Below are 21,654 nucleotides of genomic sequence, written 5' to 3'. Positions count from 1 at the left end.
GGGGAGGAGAAATGGTCACTGGGAAGGGGCTGAGAGCGAGCAAGGCTCTGGGGAGAACAACAACCTCGAAGCTGCTGGAGAGCTCAGTCTCTTCTTCTCTACCATCTCTCTTCAAAGTGCGGGGTTCCCTCCCCCTGAGCCTTCAGGATTATGTAGCCCATGGGATAGCCCAAAGGAAATAATAGATGCTTAATTAATGTTCAATGAATGGTAAGACTGTGGGATGGCTTTAAGCATGGACCTCAACCCAGGTGGCCTGGCCTTGATCAGCACAACTGTTCTGTTGAGTTACAAATCAATCTGAAGAACACTGGGCTTCAAAGCTGAAAGACAAGGGTGACTCCTCACCCTTCTGATGCCTGCTAACTGGCAGAATTAGTTCAAAAAAACTGTATGCTTTCCAAATAGTGGCGTAGGTACATGGACAGGAAAGGTTCAAAGCCAATTCCCAGTGGCAGCACAGGAGATGGATGAGAGTTGCGGGGGAGGGAGGGGTCACGTAAAAAGCAAGCATTCAATTAAGTATTCGTTGGTTTCATCGGTTTTGGAAAGTGAGGAGGGGGCACCAAGACTGAAAAAAATTATCCAGGGTCATGTGGCTCTCAAGAGGTAAAGAAACCCAATCTTATGCATCAAATAATGTAACCGGCTGCAGAAAAATGGCAAGTTAGTGGCTCCACATCCCTATGTTTAAAATTTCAAATGGGTACCATGCACAGACAGAATGGAAACAGCCATGTTCAACTGCTGGTGTCCCCCTCCATTCCACCCCTCCTTATCTCCTTTGGAGGGACCCTACAGTCTGCAGGTGCAAGAGCTGCTTTGCTCCAAATTAGCATGAACACTCATTTTCCTCTGATGGCCTGGCTCAGAGAGACCTGGTCCTGGGGAAGCCCAGTGTCACACACATGGGTCCTCTTCTCTGGCATCAACTCATCCACTGATTTCATCAAGAAATGAGAAGAGTTAGGGGGAGGGGTACAGAAACTCAAAGACAAGGAGAGGAAGAACACTGGCTAGCAGACTAAGCTTGCCTGATCAGACTAAGGAGAAGCTGTAGCTGTGGTCTTGAGGAATCTGTCTTAGGCCATATATTAGATGCTAATCTTGAAAAACGGACTGGGTTTTTGGCCAAGCCAATGCTTGCTCCAAACGCATCATTGCCTGAGTGCATGACACATGAGAAGGTCCCTGCTTTGTAAGGACCGGAGACTGTGAGATCTCGAAGGCCACTGCAGGAGAACAGTTTTTGTAAACACCAGGACCACAGACAACATAGGCGGTCATCTGAACAGAAGACAGGCAGACCAAGTTGGGGAAGAGCTTTTCATAGTGGATCAAACAAAGCTGGGAGAAAGAGAGTTCTTAAGCCTTATTTCTCTATGAACAATTTACACTTTGTTGGCTTGAGACAACTCTGATAAGATCATTTGCACCTGTCACTTCCTATGTGCACAGAAAAGAAAGAAAAAGGGCAGCTGTTTTTTAAGAAATGTTCACTAATTTTTTGGCCACAAGACACTGGAGGTCCTAGTACCATCTAGTACACTATCTGGAGCAAAGACAAGCGGAAGGAACATCCATAACACTAAAGGAGTGATCCCTTCCAGGAAGCTTTCATTCAAAGGCAGACTGCAGGATAAAGTTCCAAGAGAGCCCTGGGTTTGAAGCTCACCTCTGAGACAAACCATCTGGGGGACTCTGAACTAGGGATATGACTTATGGGGAGTTTGCTTATTCATCTAAAATATAGAGACAATATCACTTGCAATACTTCCTGAAGCTCAAATGAGATAATACAAAGTAATTACTGGCTGGAGACAAGGGCATATAGTTTTGAGATTGCAAGAACTGAAAACTAATTCAGAGATTACCTGATAAATGAGGAAACAGAAGTCCAAAGAAAATCTGCACCACCTCAAAAGGCTCACATGGTCTAGAACTTTTGAGGAGAGGGAGAACTCTGGTTTGGGAGGAGGGAGAACACCAGATAAGAGACTCAGAAAGGAAAAGGCAAAGGCTGACAAGGTAGAAAGATAAAGTAAGCAGAGTAAGTTGTAGATTCATGAGTAGGGAAAGCTGGTCAAAGAAGTGGTCAGCTGGGGGGCCACTATGGAGCTGTTGAAACTCAGGAAAAGAAGTAAAGTGGCTCTGACAAGTTATTAAGCAGCTGCTCTGCTGGGGGAGGAGAAACACAAGGAGTTCTAATAAAACAAGGCCAGGGTGCATCATGCAAGAACTAATTTGCCGAATTTAGAGCCAGAGGAGCTAGGTTCAAATCTGGGCTCTTAGTAACCTCTGGGTCTGTTTCCACACTATACAGAAATTAAGCACAATGCAGACCTTGGAGGAGATAACCTCAGGCTTCTCAAATTGAAATCAGATTCTCTAAAACGGCAATGTTTCTTACACAGCCAAGAGGCTCTCTCTGTTCCCAGTATAAACTGCCCTCTCCAGGATGAGGGAATGGCCTCCACAATGAAGGTCCTTAAGAACAAAGGGCATTCCTAAAGGGGAAAAAAAAAGTGGGAAATCAACAAAGAAAAAAGAGATGGAGTTGGAGAAGGTAAATAAAACTTGATCTTTGTCAGGTGGCTGGAGAATAGATGGAGCTAATGGAGGAAGGGAAGAAAAAGGAAAGCTGCGCTATGAGGACCAGGAAGGGCTCTATGAAGTTTGATAACCTTCAGAGAAGTGGTCATGTGAGAAACCACCCAGAAAAGGAAAATAAGGTGGGACTCCTTGTCCTGCCCCTTCTTCTCATCAAGTCCCCCAGACTTGTCAGTCTTACCAGGACATTTAGCCAAGAAATGAGAACATTCTTACACTTTTTAGAATGGATGACAACTATCTCCTGGGGATTCATGGGTACAGAAGATACTGTCCAAAGAACCTAAAACCGTTGCCAATAGTTGTGAAGTCTACAGCAAGAAACCAAAAAATATAGAAACAAAGATTACATTTTCCTCACTGATGGCCATTGAAATCAAGGGATAAAGAAGAGAACAGCTGGCTAAGAAGGTAGATTAGATTCTAATAGAATTTGGACTTCTAGACTATGGCTTAAAGATGATATATTCCTTATCCTCACAAAGGCTGATAAGAAGGTGGTTGCCTGGTGTTTTTGCAAGTGGGGAAAGGATGGGAGCAGTTTCAAGGTGGAAAGAACAAAGGCTACCTATGACATCCCCAAAGCTAGATATTACAGAGAGTAGTTACAGAGAGTTTGTCCCAAGAGACAAAATCCAAAGAAATCATCAGTAGTAAAAGCCCATGACTTCAAATGTCTGTATTGTAAATGTTTGAGTTTAAACAGACAAGAGGACCTGAAGACATTAATACAAGCCTCCTAAGGATTCACTGAGATTTGGTAGGATAAAATCTACCATTGTCATGAAGCTCTGGAAGAGTTTTGTTTTTAGAAGAAAGAGTTAAAGGGGGGTAAGAGAGGAGACAGAGGGGGAAGAGTATGACAGTGATAGTATATTCAACATAGGGAAATCAGGAAAAGGGTGAAAGGAAGCAGAGCTCAGGACAAAGAACATTGAGGTGAAGATCAGCAAAGGGATAAAAGAAAATACTTTGTTAGAAGGATATTCTAGCCTACCTAGATAGAAAGTAGAAATAAACAAGTTAGGGAAATAGATCACAAACCTGGCATATAGGTAGGATATAGCAGTGATGGAATACGTCAAATTATCTACACATCTGGACAGAAGTAGATCAGACTGACTTGCCCTAATAAGAATTTTGTCCTTAAAGATGGAAAAACCAGCGAGTGTGAAGTCTATACTAAATCTGATTTTCATAAATAGGGAGGAACAAGTATATGGTGTAGAAAAAGCTTGAATACATTGAGGTTAAGTGACTATTCACTCCTTGATTTTTCTGGTAGAAGAGAAGAAACCAGGCATTCTCTGAAATAAACTAAATCTGAGGGGAAAGATTTTAAAAGAGTCTTAGAAAAGTAAGTAGGATTTCATGCATGGACAAAAATTCTATAAGGTAAATCATCCCAGAGAGTATCCATAGACAACAGCTACTGCAAAAGAACTGCAGATATGAAAAATCCTGGGAAACTTAAGTAGCCCGGAGAAGGGCAAATGTGTTGTAAACTAGGTAACAGAGAACACTACTTCGATTCCTGGCAAAATTAGTTCGCAATGGTTTCTAAGCATTTAGACATTTCCAGACAACCATGAATTGTGGGATCTCGGGCAGGTTACATCACTTTCATCTCCTTAGATTTCCTCAACTGTAAAATGGGTTTATCAGCAGTCCCTAACTTATAGGATGGTGTAAAGCATTTAGCACAGAGTTTGGGAGGAAAAAGGTGCTATAGAAACAGGAAAGGTCGGTAATTAATTATAAAAGCCAACTCTAGCCAAACTGAATCTTATCTACATTTGAAAGGGCCAGTCAATTACTGGAACTCCACATACATTATTTTTGTGTAAAAAATAGGCCTGTGCACTGGCATCAGGGACCTAGATGAAACTTATTAAATGTGATGATAAAACAAAGCTAAAGGATAGCTAGCTAACAGGACAGGGAGCCAGAACTTGCAACATGGTGGCACAAGGGTCTGCTACAATTCACTCAGGGTAAAATGTAACATCTGATAGAGGTTAAAAAAGCAAACTCTAACCCTTTGATACTTATTGGGCTTATCTATCAAAGAACCCATGAATAACAAAGAAACAAATATCAGCATATTTCTAGCAGCACTTAAAACTACTGTATTTCCTTTTTTGTTATGTTGTAGCAGCACTTTTTGTGAAAAGCAAAGAAATAAAAACAAAGTAGATGTTCATCAATTGGGGAAGACTAAACAAACCATGGTACACGAATGTAATATTACATTACTGTGTTGTACGAAAGGACAAATATGACCAATATAAAGAAGCATGGGAAGAATGACATAAACTGATGAAGAGAGAAGAAAAACCAGGTAAACAGGGTATATGAATACAAAATAAATAAAAAGTCACAAGAAAATAAAAAAAGTGAATGCTGCAAATGATTAAGAACAAGCAGAGCCTAAAAGAAATATGACAAGATCTCCCCCGCCCCAAAATAAGCTCCTCCGCAGAGAAGAGATCCACAAGTGCTGTACAATGCACATATTTTCCAGACTTTTTCAGCATAATGATCAGTTATGTGCTTTCTCTAATTTTTTTTTTGGGGGGAGGGGAGTCTTTCTATGGGATGGCTCTCTGAGATGGGAAAAAGAAAAGTTACTAACAGAAAGATCCCATAATTACAAGGTTGGGGAAGAATGATCAGAGTACTTTGTCAGCTAGAGAGCAGGAGTTTTTTTAGGGGGAGTTAAAATCCAATAAGCTAGCAATAGAATGAGACAGCAAAGAAGGTAATGGAATCTTAAAATGCTTAAAAAATGGCACAGGTTCCAGGAAAATGCTCCCTTTGCTGGGTGAGGACTAGGGGTTTGAGAATCACAGTAGGAAGGGTACTGAGAGGCTAGAGGACAATCAGAATGTTGAGAAGCCTTGTGTCCCAGGTGCCATCAGATGAAGGAACTTGACATGTTTAAACTGAAGAAATAGTGGGAGAGAGGTGGGGTAAGATAAGAATTGTCTTAAAGTATCTGAAGGGCAATCACATGGAAGAGAACTTCAACTGGTCCCATTTGGGCTTATCGGGCCAAAGTAGAAACAACTAAACAGAGTAAATTTTGGCTTAATGTCAGAAGAAACTTTCTAGCCATCTAAGTGTCCAAAAGAGACAGAAGCTGTCCACAAGGTGGTGGGCTTTCTCTCCTTGGAGGTCTTTCACTTGTGGGGCAAGTTATCCTTTCAGGCAGGGATAATCGAAATCAAAATCCTTTCCAAGGACAAAATTCTGTGATCCTGTATGAGGAAAGAACCTTCTACCATTTAACTATCACTATGTAAAGAGACAGGCTGGGAGGAAAGCTGCTATGCCAAATCCTGCTCCACTGTGTCAGAAAACTACAGAATGAAAATTTGTAACTTCAGCCCCACCATGGAACAGCTAATTTCATTAACCACACACAGACTTTGCATTGTGGTTAACCAGCAGCTGGCTGGCTGGGGACCAATTTAATTTGTTTCTGGAAGAGGAAAGGTACCTCTGACAAAATTCATGGAGAACTGGAGAGTTTTCCCACAGCCTGGCACAGACGAAACCCAATGAGCAAATGAAGCTGAGGCTTCGGGTACAAGGGGGAAAAAACAATCAGACACATCCACAACTGAAACAGGCTATGGGGGGCGAGCAATAAAACCCCACTAGAGGTCTTTAATCAAAGACTAGATGGGGGGAGGAGTGACCTGACTCTTCTATGATTCTTCCACTGCTCTAAATCCTCTTCCCTTGGAGCATCTCATCACTGCCTTCAAATATATCCTACTCGGACAGTGCCCCTTGAAGTCATCAGGCCCAGTGGTCCCTGCCCTGGCAGCCCTGGAAGAGGCTCTAATAAGCGTGTCCAAATGAGCATGCTGAATAACAAGGGGTTTAAGGACCCAGTGACAGCAAGAAGCACCCCCTCAACTATCCCAGGGAAGCAACTCTCAAATCTCCCAGATAAGCGTCATTTTGTTTTCCAAGTCCTGGTGGCTCTAATCCCAGCACGTTGAGGAACAAGGCCAAGTGAAAGGAGTCCTGGATCAGCATCTGCACAAGCTGACAGCACAACAGGTAATTTACACTCTGCTTCCACCTACCTTGACACGATGAAGTTTAGAGTGAAGTTCTTCTCTAGGATCACCCCTCTCCCCACCTCCAAACAAAGCACCCAACACATTGTTGTTCAGTCATGTCTCACTCTTGAGACCCTGCTGTGTGAGGTTTTCTTAGCAGAGGTACTGGAATGGTTCTCCAGCTCATTTTACAGACCATGAATCTGAGACAAGCAGAGTTAAGTGACTTGTCCAGGTCATACAAAGAGCAAGTATCCAAGGTCAGATTCCCTGGCACTCTATCCATTTCGTCACCTAGTTGACCCTTTATAATTTATAAAAGCATCCACCATGGAAGGTGGCAAAAGGAATAAATAAGATCTGGAAAAGTTTTCTCCACAGCAGATCTCACTGAAACCTACAGGGTGTCCCTCATGTTACTGGTATATGATTAGGCACCTGTTTCCTGTTACTGATAACCCAGGTTAACTATATGGAGATTTGGCTCTCATTCTGACCATACCACTTACATTTCTGAAGTCCAGTGTTCATCTGCGTGTAAGAGAGAAGCTGAAAGGACAGGTCACTTGGCCCAGGCAGACAGGCTAGCATGGCAGACCAGCATCAACATAACATGGGGCAGTCACTCACACTGGAAGAAAAGGAAACATGGTCAGGATGCAAAAGGCAACACACATTAGCAAGTACCTGGGAGTGGCGGGGCTATATTCACCCCTAGGTTGTATGTCCAGGCCCCAAGATTCTCCAAATATGCAATTTAATTAGCAGCACTCCGATGAAAAATTTACCCACCATTTATCTAATTGTAGTAGCAGTTGACTCCCAAGTTACTGTGGTTAAAGAGACATTTTGAATAGTACAGCTGTGTGCTTAAGAGTGGAACAATTAGAAAATTACTACCTGTCCACATGGTTAAGTGACAAGTGTCATTCTTTCTGGAGATACATTATACCCACCCCCTCACCCACCAATGGGACCATTTGGCATTCGAGCTTCCTACCTAAAGAATGAACTTCCAATTCTGGAAGTTACTTTGCAATAGGGGCTCCAGAAGCTGCCAGAAAGCCTTCTGCATTTAAGTCACAGGCATAAAACAGCACCATCATGTTGTGGCCAATCTCAATTGGCTAAAGAGATTCTTCCTCCCCCTCCCTCCCTCAAAAGTAGAACAAGGTCTTTGAGGGAACTCCCCACCCCCACCCCCCAGTATTCTGTCTCAAATTAACTTTAATTTGGGAGAATGTCAAAGGTTCTTGGAGATAGGAAGCAGATTGTTTCCCGAGGCCACTTCCTGACTACTTTGTGACTTTTAAAAGTCACACAACTTTTAGGTAAGTGAGAGAAGGCCCAGCCAAGTTCACAAATAAGTAAACTGAGTCTTAGAATTCCCTTATCCCACTTGTCTGTCCCATATTTATATAAATGGCTTTTCAGGGCAAAAAGACCTCCTGTTACTCAGAATGAAACAATACACTTGTCTATGTCCCTGTTTAGCGCCCAACTAAGATGGACAAAATTGAAAGTTTCCCCAACAAAAAATTTTAAGGAAAAAAGAAACAGGAGCTTAATTGATTGGCAAAAGGCCTCTATGGAGCACATAACCTCCAAGTTTAGCCACCCTGGACAATGACAAGGTAACATATTTACAGACTACAAGAATGATTCTCAGACTGACAGTCATTAGCTCAAATTTCATCCTTAGAGGAGTATTCTTGGCCAAGATATAGGCTCCATAAGGCAACTCATTTTTAAAATGTAAGCACTAAGTTGGAAATTTCTTCCTCTAACAACAAAGAAAATTAGGGAAATGCCTGGAAAGTTCAAAGGTTAAAATTACAGGGCTTTGAAACACCTCTCATCCCTCACATTTCCTAAGAAGGAAAATCAATTTTATCAGAAAACTCGTTGTAATGTTTACAACAATGAACAACCAGAGTGACTTTGTAAAAAGATTTGCTCAAGTACTGAGTTTTAAGACAGGAACTAAAAAAAAAAGAAAACAAAATAAAAATCACATGCCTCATAGGTGATAAGATTATATACCCTAGAAAGAGAAACTTGGCTTTTTAAGTCTGTGGGTAACTGAAAAGAAGTCACAGGGTTCCCCTAGTAGCTCACTGAAGTAGAGATATTAAAAATCTCTCTTGATGAGGGAAATAAGAAGCATTTAGTGGCCAACCAACCACACATGAATGAGAATTCTTCCTCTTTATCTGAATCCAGTCAAGAGCAAATGCCAATTAGGAACTGAGAATATTCAGTCAGTTCTAGAATTTTCAAGAGCAATCTCAGGAGAGAGGAAACAAAGCAATGAAGTCAGTGATACTCTAGTCTTAAGCCTTATGAAGAAGTATTCTGATCCCAAAGTAAACGAAGTAAATGTTACAGGATTAAAAAAATCTAAAAGATGAGTGCTGTGGAAAGTAACAGCTACACATCATACGTAGTATTAATGCTAAAATCCTTAGAGGTTGTTAACAATGGGCCTAGTTTTTATGACTTGATTCAGTGACCTCAGGACATCTTACACCCTAATTATTAAGGACTCAAAAGAACTTCTGTTGATGTGGGTTTTATCTACAGATACAATATTAGCAATGAAAACATCTTATTATGAAAATGGTTTTGACCTCAAGGACCACCTCCCACGCCCAACAAAGTTTTAGTCCTCTCACACACAACTGGGGAACAGATGGCTAAATGGACAGTACTTAGGAATCAGGAAGACCCAGCTTCCAGTCCTTCTAATACAGCTGTGCTACCACAGTTAAGTTTCAAGCTCTTCACCCAACTCCCTGAGACAATCTGATTCAGATGTGCAGCTCCACATTGAGGAGTTCCACAACCCCAAGGACACTTAGAAACAACCTCAGAAAGGAAAAATAATCAATATCAGGCCGGTCTCTTCCTCAACCATTTTCACCTTTGAAAAACAAAAATGTTGACAATTACAATTATACAATAATCAGAGTCTGCTGAAATCTCTTACTTTGTGTACCACCTCTTTTCACCAAGTCTGACTCACAGAAGATATAGTTAATACAACTATGAATGCAGCTAAATACGATTGTACAAATTCATGAGTCTTCAAGGGAAGGATTCTCTAAGATAGAGGGACAACCCATGCAAGCAAAGGCAATGAAATCGGGGATAGATTACTATTGTATGTAAGAAACAGCAAGATGATCAGTTAGGATGGATTGTGCCAGTTCTTGAAGGCAACTAAATATAAAATGAGGCTGGAAAAGTAGGTTGGGACCCAGTTAAAATTATAAAAACCAAATAAGTCAAGTCGATTACAATTTATTAAGTGTTTATTCTATGTTTTAAGTAATGAAGATAACAAAAAAGGGGGGGGGACTGCTCACAAAGACCTCACAATCTAATGTGAAAAAATATACAATTACATATATACATATATGTACAAATAATACATATATACAGGATATAAAGGGGGAGAGGGACATTGGTTGGTGTCTCAGAAAGTATTAAGAAGGCCTAGGAAACACTTCTTGCAAAAGATGAGACTTGAAGCATCCAATCTCACTAGATTATGGAAAATGTGGAGGATATAAAAGGGTCAGGTTATGAAAGATTCTAAAACTCAGAGGATTTTTATATTCAATCTTGGAGTTATAAAGTCAACTACTAAAGGTTAATGAATGGGATGGTATGATCAGACCTGCCTTTTAGAGGAAGATCAACTTCACAACTGAGTGAAAGATGGTTTGGAATGGAGACCAAGAGTATGCTATATATAGCACCAGTCCAGGTGTGAGATGCTGACAGTCAGTGGTGCTAGTAGGTAGGTGCTGACAGGTGATGGCAGTGAGGGGTGGAGATGGGGGAAGAAGATATACTAGAGATGTTATTTAAAGCAGAAACAAGAGCACTTCATAATTAATTGGATTCTGAATGAGAGAGTGAGGAAAGGGCTAAAGATGAAATCTAAGTTGCAGGCCTGGGTGAATGGCAGCATGGTAGTGACCTTGACCATAATAGGGAAAAAGGAAGTTAGGCAGAGGAAAGGTTCTAGGGAAATAAAAACTAATTCAGTTTTGGATAAGTTTAATATGTCTACAGGACATCCCTTTGGCCAATCCAAATAATGAACAATTGGAAATATGAGGTCTATATTTGGTCCTAGAAACAACAGAAAGCCAATGAAATTGATAACAGGGAAGTGCCATGGAAGTGACCTGAAGTAAGGTAGTGACTGTGTGAGTAATGAGAAGGTATCAAATACGAGAGATGCTACAGAGACAGAATCAGCAACTAATTAGGTTGGGGTGAAGAGTCAAGGAATTACTGAGGTTGCAAACCTGGGGAAGTAGAAGGCTGGTGGTAACCTACAGAAATAGTCAATTTTTAAAATGTGGTGGGGATGGGGAAAAGAAGAAGTCTATTAGGACTTGCCAAGTTAGATTTCTACAAGATCAGTTTTAATTATCTAAAGGGCAATTGGTGATGCAGTAGTGGCACTCAGGAAAGATATTGGGCCTAAATACACAGATTTTGGGAATGTGTACCTAGGGATAATTAACATCATAGAAGCTGAGTCACCATATGACAGAATGTAGAGACAAAAAGGGCCCAAGACAAAGTCTTCAGAGTTAAGGTGTACCTGTCATATGCCTGTATAGGACTGATAATAAACCAGTACTGACTGAGAAGCAATAAGACAAATAAAAGGAAAATCAGGAAACAAAAATCCAGAGAAGACAGTGAGAAGGACAAGAGAGAGATCAATATTGGCAAATGTCGCAAGGAGGTCAAGAAAGCTTAAGATTAAGAAAAAGGTCATTAGATTTGGCAGTAAGAGATTGTTAGTGACTTTGGTGAAAGCAGTTTCAGGTCAGTGATAAAGGTGAAAGCCAACCTGCAAAGGGTTGTGGAATAAACAAACAGGAGAAAATCAGTGTACTTGGCATTTCCCAGTTGTTTGGCTGAAAAAAGGGAGAGATAAAGGACAATAACTTGAAGACAGCTTGGCACTTCCCTGTTATATCTAGTTAAGATATAAGAATGTTTGAAGACAATGGGGAAGGAATCATCAAGTAGGGAGAAAATGAAGAACAGAGGGACAAAGGATCACTGAGAGACTATACTGGAGAAGACAGAAGAGGAACAGGATCAAGGACACAAATGACTAGCTTCCATAGTTAAGTGTGAGAAGATTTGATAGTAAGAAAAGGAAGCTCCCCATAACTGTACTCTATTTTGCTATTTTCTTCAGCGAAGTTTGAGGCAAGTTGTGTTGTATAGGAAGTATGAGAGATCTCAGTAGAGATGTTTTGGATTTCAAGAGGTAAAGGAGGGAGGATAAGATATCATATACTCTTAAAAAAGAGACTTCCTAAAAATTGCAGAAAATTTTTAAAAACGTGGATGCCATGGCAGACAATGAACTCCAAGGGTCTTTGCCAATCTTTTCTGAATATTGTCCTCTAGGATTCAAGAACATCATAATTCTTTTTATCACTGCTAGCTATTACCCTGGGTCCTTTTTATGGATATTCAGAGTAGGTATCCAAATGCCATCCTAAGCTCTTTGGTATTTTGGCTAAGAAATATCTGGTTTCATTGTAGGTCACAGTTAGATACTGCTGAGCAGCAGAAACAGGGGTGGAAATTTCTCTGTGATAAGGTCAAGCTGGTTTTATTTAGCTCTGATGTGAGTGCAAAACAGTATTTTTTGAAGTAGGGACAGGTGAGGATGGCCAGAATTATGATCCTGTTACCTGTGAATGAGCAGGAAGAAAACAAACAGCTCTTCCTCACTTCCACTCCAGAGAGGAAGGCTGTGAGGGCCTTCTAGCACTATAAAGCATTCCTCTGGAGGCCTGCAAGATGAGAACAGACCTTTCATGAAAAATCTCAAATCACCCACACATTTTGATTACCATCTGGCTTTCCCTTGAACTTAAATTTCAATATGATTTTGCAGCTGATACTCTTCCAAATGCACAATTGGACCTGAAAATTAACACTCCCACTACCTGAAAGGGACTTGAAATCCAGCTCCTGGCTTCTAAGGGGAGCCATGTGCTAACCACCCCATATTCAGGAAGTGAAGGTAACAGAAACAGTGAGAAAAAGCCAAAGCCATCCTTGGCAGGCCTCTTGCTCTAGGCCCTTAGGCTGACCACCTAGATGGCTCACTGCCTATCCCAGTGGAGATTCATTCCTCTTCTAGGCCATTTCAGCTCAGAGAATTATGGATTCAAATGGGAAGGGACCATCAAGCCCCTTCATGTTACAGATGAAGAAACTAAGGGCAACAGAAGCTAAGGGACTTGTCTGAGATCATACCAGGATTTGAATCCAGTGCTTTCTGTTTTCCAATTCTCTGCACCTTCCTCTGCCTCATGAGTTCTTTGTACTAATGTGAATGGGGAAATTTTGAAGAATATTTATCTTTTCTTATTCCCTCCCCCATATATACAAAAACAAGACCAGCATTCACTTCTAAATTAAAGCTGTGCTTCCAAGGATGAATTGTTGTTTATGGATTTTAATTAAAAAATGAAATTGGGGGCAGTGGCGTTGAGACCCCAGGTAAAGAGGTAAAATGTTATGTACCCTCTGTTATTTATGACTCCAATTTCTAAAAGCACTCAACAGTGAAAATCCTGAGGGCATATGCATCACAAGAGAATGTGATTAAAACTAATTGTGAGACTGCATTAATTAAAAGACTCATTACCATCATCCTTGTTCCCCCTTTTCCAAGAGCTTCCCAGCAATTCTTTTGATGATCCCCTCCAGCTTTCCAAAAGAATTTGTATTTTTTTCCCCCTGAAACTAACTCAGGTTTCAGGAAGGGCCCAGGTAGGAGTCTATGAAAATGACAATTAGTTTAAAAAGGAGCTAAAACATCCTGTTTGACACAGAAATCTTATTCTTGGGCCATGTAATCTAGTGAAGTTCAACAAGCTTTATACTCCAAAAAATATTCATAGCAGCCATTTTTTGTGGGAGTAAAGGACTAGAAATAAGTAGGTGCCCACTGACTATAGAATGACTAAACAACCTGTGGCACATGGAATATCACTGTGCCCAAAGAAATAATACATGAAGAATTCTAAGAAACACTGATGAGGACAATGCAGCCTCGCCCAGAAGAGCATCTACATTCCCTGGGAAAGACTCTGTTCCCACACATCATGCACCTTTTGGATGCAAAACCTACATTCCCTGGGAAAGACTCCTTTCCCACACCCTATCTCAAGTATGTTCCTTTCGGATGCAAAACCCAAATTGTTTTGTTCCTGTATAAGAGTAAGCCCAGAGAAAATGTCTCTTGGCAATTCTTTGACATCGCCCACCAAGAGAACATCTTGGTATCTCTCTATTAACTTATCACAGCTTTTTGTTTCTTGCTGCAAACCCGCCCTAACTTGGTGTTCTGGAGAACTAGGAGACCAATCCATTTTCCTGCCACGATCCATACCTCATCAACACTAGGTAGGAAGACCAGGAAAAAAAAGACAATGATTGCAACACCATAGATAAAATATACTTCCTTCCTTTCTTTGGAGAGATAGGTAGAGAAAGGTAGAAATAAATTCATGCAAAAAAAAAGCCATAAATTTAAAAAGAAATTGATGGCTTGTGGTGATGGGATAAGGTCACAGCCTTGGAAAGAAAAAGCCTACAGAGTGATTGAAGACATGATATTCAGTGGTCAGATCTTCCTTTTTGATAGTAAGATCTCTAATGGGAAATCTGCACATGCACTAATAGACCAGAATACAAACAAATATGAATTCCATATCAAGGTGAAGGTCATCCCAATTCACTCAATCCAAATTCCTTTAGATATTCTTCAGAAGTACTCTGGCTTCATTTTTAACTCAGTGATGTAGCTCTCTAAATTCAAAGGGAGGCAAAAGAGGAACATCTAACTAGATGCTGAGACAACCCATCCTCCCTGCCCCCCTACAAGACATATTGTTTAGGATGTTCTTCTAAGAATCCAACTACAATATATTTACAATCTGTACTTTCCCTGACAGGAAGTACAGTCCCCAGAACTGCCTTCAGTTGCCCTACAGTGCAACTATAAGCACGCACTTGGAGCTTATAAAAATGTGTTCTACCGTTCAGTGTCTTACCACTACTTATGGAAAGGAAATCCATTATGGTTTTTTACATCTCCATTTTGAAACCTAAAAATGAGATGGTTAGGCTAAATGATCTCTAAAGCCCTTTCTAGCTCTAAATCTCATGATTTTATAATCTACATCGTAAGCTACTTAATTCCATGGCCTAACATCACCCAAGTCTTATAGTATTGTCCTCTCTCTCCCAAGCCAGCACTTAGAATAACGAGTTATATCCAATAGGGAAGATGACAATTACCAGAAACCGATCTTCCATTTTTTGCCACTGTTCCCACCCCTAAGCTATATAAACACTATGGCAAAGTCCTGAAAACTGATCTGAACAACTAGCCCATAAGATATTGGGCCCAGGGATAAGCACAGAGCAGGAATAAAGGAAACATTTTTTGCATTACACTGTCAGCTTCACTTAGCTTCTCTTTTTAATCCATGCTAAAAGGAAGTCACTTATGTTTCTGAAAATGCAAAAATGCATGTTTTGTGGGTTTCAGCACCTACACCAGAAGCTCTAATGTTTCATTATCTTCTGTAATGCGCTTGCCTTCCCAAAGCCTTTCAGGAAGGGCACCAGGACTGGAGGCTGGCTTACTGATGAATGGCTTTAGGAAAACCAACTGACCACAGAATGAAAAAGACTTATTCATGAATTCAAGTCAAGCTATTGGATTCCAGAAGAACTCTGTTCCTAGGATGCCCGGCACTGTGCCCAGCAAGACACAATGGAAGAAAACAACAACAAAAGAGTAGAAAGAATTTCACTTCCTCCAGATTAGGTACAAATGTTGAATTTTTTTACCACCTTTGTTAATTTCTTTGAACACTTGTGCTGACTCAGAGTATTTCAAACTGCTTATTCAGGTGAAATAGAATACAACAAATAAGGGGCAAATTATCCAGGCCCTTATCTTCAAAGCCTGGACCCAACATTTAGGAATTCCTGGCAAAAGCATTTGCCTCAAAAGGAGAAGAGGAAACTAGAGTAAAACTCATCCCTGAGAAAGATTTCAAAGTGGGAGCCTTTTGAGGGAGGGGAAGCCTGTAAGTGATCAAAGGCTGGACCCCAAACAAGCCAGTTTCCACTGCCTGCCTCAAAGATGGCTCTGCTCTGCAGAGATTAGCCTAAATGCCACTGTCTGACAGCTGTGCTGAACTAAAGTCCAATCTAATCAAGCAAGTCCCCATGGTAAAAAAGCAAGGTAGAGATGGTGTCACAAAAGGGAAAACAGAATGATTCAAAAGCCACAACACGTTTGGCTGCAAAGCTGTTTTGTGGAGACCATTTATCCCCTTCTTACTTCACCTCTCTTGAGCCTGTTAAGTGTCAGGTGAGGGACAAAAGAAGCTCTTCAAGGTGCCTTCCAGATGCTCTTCCCTGTTGGTCAATGTTCTTCACAGCTTACATACCCCTTATGAAAGAGAAGCCAGAGACTCACATACCTACAGGGTATAAGGCTGGGGGTGATACAGTCCAGATACCAGTCTTCACCCTGACACTACCAACCCGAAGAAAATCATAACTCTTTGGTCTTTAGTTTCCTCAACTCTAAAATAAAGACGCTGGACTAGATAAACATTAGGGAAAATTCCCCTTACAACTCTGAATTTATGATGTATAGAGTGAATGGAGATACATAAAGGGAGGAAATAACGAATAAGTTCACAGATAGCTCTATTTATTTCTTTTTTTAAAAGCTGAATTAGCTCTAACTCTCAGTTTTACCTGTACTGTTTACTTAAATTTTTAAAAAGTACTTATAAAAAACTATTTTCAAATTTTAAACAAAATAGAAGATGGCCATAGGAAGTCAAAGACATAAAATTTGCTATTTATAATTCCAAAAGGGAAATAATCTCTATAGATTAACTGTCCTTTGTTTCATTGTCAAAACTCAGTATCTTAATCCCTTGCCAGACTCTTTCATCCCCATTACTCAAAAGAGAAATGAATGCTTTACTGACTGTTCCAAACAACTCAGTGAGGTCACAAGGGCAGAGCAGGTCACCCCAATAACAGAGATGAGGAATCTCAGGCCCAAAGACAATAAATGACTTGGCCAAAGTCTCATGGCTAGTAAATGGCCTAGCCAAATCTAGGACTCAGAGCCCTACACTGGTCCCTGCTCATTCCACCATACCACAATGCTATTCCAGACACAGTAATAAAAACACTCAGTTCCAATAAAACTTCCACGAACAAAACTAGATAGTACCAGCAGTGGCCTAATGGATTTGGGGTACTTGTCTGCCCCAACTCCTCCAGGCAGTCCCTTAATAGGGTTATCAGTCCAATGGGTAAACTGACAGCTCTAACCACATTAAGGAGCCATTATGAATACAGGTAGCAGGATTTAAGTTTAAAGAAAGAGTAAGCTTTAAATGTTAGCTTGGATTGCGGTGTCATGGGAAAGTGGCACTACTTGAGAGGAAATTATGTCAGAAAATAAAACAAATAATTAGTTTATCCTTACCCTCAGCCAAAAAACTTTCCTAGCCCTTTCCTTGATGGCCAAGGAAAGCAGTGACCCCTGACTAACTGAATTAAAACCATCTCTCCAACTTGAGTAGGGCCAATTTCTGTGGAAATTTTCTCCAGGAAGACTTGCATAATCAACCTTACAGTAAAGGAGAACCATGAAAAAATCTGGGAAAGGGCTAACTGTTGGACAGTACCTGGTAGATACCTTGTTGAATGAAAGCAATGTAAAAGAATTGAAGATGGTAAACATAAGGGCCAGAAAGCTCTCTGGAAAGGCTTTTCTATAATAGTGTAAGATAATGAAAAGAATACTCATTTTGGAGGCAGAAGACTTGGGTTCAAATGATAACTCTGTTTAAGGCCCAGTGAACTTAGCCCAATCTGTTTACTTCCCTATGTTTCCATTTCCTCTTCTATAAAATGAGTCTAGACTAAATTATCTCAAAGTCCCCTTTCAGTTCCTAACTTGAAAATTCAAATAAATAATCAAAACAATGCCCACAATAACTATAAAAAAGGAAATCTGTGGACAACTAGATCTTTTAAAAATACACAGAAAAGGGTTATCAAGGAGGCAGAATGGACATTCTGTACATAAAAATGAATTTTTTAAATACACAGGTAGTATATGTTGTATTGATTTTATTGGAGCAGCAGAGGAAAAAGAATACTGGTAAGAACATATGTTGGATATCTAATATATATAGGACTGCTTGCCATCTAGGGGAGGGAGGGGAAAAATCGGAACAGAAGCGAGTGCAAAGGATAATGTTGTAAAAAAAAAATTACCCTGGCATGGATTCTGTCAATATAAAGTTATTATTAAATTAAAAAAAAAAAGAACATATGTTGGTTCTCTGAGATCTAAGGAAGGAGACCATCTGAGCCACCCCTAAACCTTTAGGTAGGGAAAAATCCAGGTTTTGGTAGTGGAGGTGAACATCACTAATCCTAATTCTTCTGAATCTGTGGATATAGTTAGAGGAACCTTTTTAGATTGAGATGGTCTTTATAAACACCTTGTATAGCTGGAAGAAGCCCCCTGGCCACTGAAACATCAGATACAGAAGTGGGATGCATCTCAAATGCAATCTAAGCTGCCTCAGAGAAATACAAAAGGACCAGCTCTCCCTGCCCAGTTTCGGTAGTAGATAAGCCTTCAGCTGGCCTCCAGGAAATTCAACAAGTACTGTGCCAAGTGTCTGGTGCTCAGTGCTAAAAGCTTCTGAAGAGACAGAGAGACTGCTGACCTTCCAGGAGGCCAGGAGGCTACCCTGTGAATCAGTTAAGAGGAAGAGTTACCCATAAACTATTGCAACTGGTGATGAGATGGAGCAAAGAGTAACAGGTTTCAAGAAGAAAGAAGCTACAAAGTCCAACTAGGGAATTCTCTTCCCACTTAGGATACTGGACAGCAAACACATTATCAAGAAGAGATTAACAGAGTATGCTTCAATAAATTGAAGGAGTCCCCATTTATTCTCCCTCCACTCCCTGCCAAAAAAAAAGACCAAGTCGAAGTATTTTAAAATGAGCTACCCACCCTGGAATCCTTATAAAATTTCACAGTGGCTAAAATCTTCAACTCATTGACTTGCTGTACAGTCTCTGAGAAATCCCCAAACCATTCAGCATTGTTACTTATTATAAAAATTGAGACTTACTAAAACAATGTCAAGTACTTGAGTCCACAAAATATAAACTCTTGCTAGAGAAAATGACAGCCCAAAGCAAATCAGGCGCTGAGGCAGAGGAAAGGGCTCAAACCCCCTTCAAAAAATGCTTCAAAGGTTCACAGCATTAAACAATTCCACACCTGGAGTGCATGCCCCAAGCTGGATCCACACCTTCTTTCTAGGCACATTTCATATCATACCCCTCATACACTTTATAGTCCTGTCTAGCCAAACTGATATTTTTGCTGTCTCCCAAGCAACTCATTCCAGCTCCCATTACAGTGTGTTTGCAACATGAACTTGGAATGCTCACTCTGCTAAAATACTCTAAAAGCCTTTAAGGCTCAGCTCAAGCCCTACCTGCCATAAGAAGGCTTTTCTGATAACCTTAAGCATTTATTAAACACTTACCAAGCTTGAGATTCTCCACTCAAAATTTTTTTCACATGACTGTATGTGTACATGCTGTTTCCTTCTAGTGTAATGTAAACCCAATTTGAGAGCAAGATCTGTTTCCATTAACAGAGTGCCTTGTGAAAGAGCAGGCTTGCTAGACTGGATTCTATTTGGGTTATCCTGATTTTTCCCAGTACCTCCTCAACTAATCTCTATTCTTTAATCTCTGCTCTCACTGTTGGCCTACCAATTAAGTAACAAAATAATTTCATAAGCAGTTTCTCTGTGAAGATTTAGATCAGACAATTTAAGGAAGAAATCGCTCAGTCTGGGAAGTACAGGATCCGGGGAACAGGAAATATGAGACAATATTTTGCTGGTCATTCTCATGTTTTCTTCTTGCAGATGATACTCTACAGTTTAAGAAGCTTCAGTGAGGTTCCGGCTAATATGAAACTGACTATCTATCTACACAATCAATTCTCTATTCCTTTTAAAAATTCACCTAAGGAAAAAAAGATTTCCTTTTTAGTCAGTAACTCTTCATTTCCCCTCTCCAACTCTGCCCTCCCTCAGATGTCTCCACTAAAAAGCATTCACACAAATTCCTCTCCAGGAATGAAGGATGTGATCATTTGGGTTTTCCCTTTGGGAAGGAGCCCTTGACCAATACACTAGGGCTGAAGGTGACATGAGTTGGGAAGTGGGGAATCTAGAGCCAATTCTTCATTCCCTACTGCATTCTCCCAATGCTGCTTCTATCGAACCAAATAGACAGATAATTTGCACCAATTTGAATCCAACTTTGGGAGCCATTTTGACCAAACTGACCAAAGTCTATCATCCTGAACTTATATCAACTATCATTCATACTTGCCTGGATTTTTAAGGGAAACTTCATCCTCTAAAAATGTTAGGACATCACCTGGAGTTTACTGCAATCTAATACTATTTCCTTCCTAGACACAAAAATCTAGACTGGTACCACTAGAATATTTTCTAGATTGCCTGCATGGAGGGCACTACCTCTAGCAGGTTCTTCCATGTTCATATATATCAGCTCCAACAGTAACCAATGAGTGAACAAGATTACTACCGGTCAAAAATAAAATGGTTTTTGATAAACTAGTTTTGGAGACTTGACATCTGACCATTTTTTAAAAGAAATTAGATCAATCAGTTGGAATCAGAGGATAGGAGTTCCAACTCCAACATGCACAAGTGAACTTTGTAAGGGAATAAGAGTCTCTGCCAGCCCTGAACTTCTGGTCTATGTAAAGAAACCAAAAGTACAAGAACAACTTCTCATCTTCCTCCTTATGCTAGGAAGGGATGATACTTGTGACTATGACCCTCCTGAATTGGTAAGGGGATCAGAGTAGTTTTATGAGAGAATGGGACCTAGTTTTTATCTCAAGATCATTGTTTCACTTTTACTTCTTATTTCATTTTAACCAACACCAAATAAAATGGGCATTTCCACATACATAGCAGAATAAAAGAGGATTGCACATGAAACTTCAGTCTTAGATGTAAAGCTTGTCTTTCTTTACAAACACATGTAACTTTCAACTTGTCTGTACCCTTTTTCTGGCCTTGTTTCAGTACATTAAAAAAAAAAAAAAGATGCTTCGACAATCTTTCTTCTCTCCTTCTGCTACCTTTTGCTACCCCATCCCTATGTTCCTCCCACTACTTCCAAATCGAGAAAAAAGAAAAACATATCCCTTATAACAAATATGCCGAGCCAAGCATACCAACTCCCACACTGGCTGTGTCCAAACACGTATGTCTTATTCTGCATCTTGAATCCATCACTTCTCTGTCAGGAGCCTTTCACTTTAAACATATGGAAGATAATGAAACACCATTCTGGAAACTTACTCTCATTAGAATTTCCTTGTATCCACTTCTATCAAAATTATCAAGGGTTTTATTTTGTTGTGTGTTCTTTTTTTCTTTAAACGAAGAGACTAAGTGGCAGATAGAGCATAGGTTGGGAGGGGGGAATCTAGAGCCAGTTCTTCATTCCCTACCTGCATTCTCCCAATGCTGCCTCTATCTTCCATTTCAAGTTTTTGCTCTTTAACAAGCCAACAAATGCTAACACACCTTTTCGGTGGTTCCCATTCATAATTCTAGCCAGATAACAACATTAATCAGACTGAAAAAAAGTATTAACATATATAGCCCTCATCTCAGGGAACACTTTAGAGAACTATTAGCAGCTTGCTTCCTTATTATTGCAGGTCCTCAATCTAACAAGATCACTGGCTCCAAAAATATCACCTTCT

General features: G+C 40.3%; 1 protein-coding gene across 3 annotated transcripts in view; it reads right to left on the bottom strand.

Annotated features, from left to right (window-relative positions):
* Window positions 1–21,654, bottom strand: part of FAM222B (family with sequence similarity 222 member B) — a 65,435-nt gene that overhangs the window by 6,591 nt on the left and 37,190 nt on the right. For all 3 annotated transcript variants that reach the window (XM_051992293.1, XM_051992291.1, XM_051992292.1), the window contains exon 2: window positions 7,196–7,317. In XM_051992293.1, coding sequence (XP_051848253.1) covers window positions 7,196–7,277 — 82 coding nt within the window. In that variant the 5' untranslated portion in view covers window positions 7,278–7,317. The remainder of the gene's footprint in view (window positions 1–7,195; window positions 7,318–21,654) is intronic.

This window comes from Antechinus flavipes, chromosome 4, assembly GCF_016432865.1.
Source record: "Antechinus flavipes isolate AdamAnt ecotype Samford, QLD, Australia chromosome 4, AdamAnt_v2, whole genome shotgun sequence".
In the NCBI taxonomy this organism is placed as follows: Eukaryota; Metazoa; Chordata; class Mammalia; order Dasyuromorphia; family Dasyuridae; genus Antechinus; species Antechinus flavipes.
The sequence above is the reverse complement of the archived record's forward strand: the minus strand, read 5'-3'. Positions and strand labels throughout refer to the sequence as shown.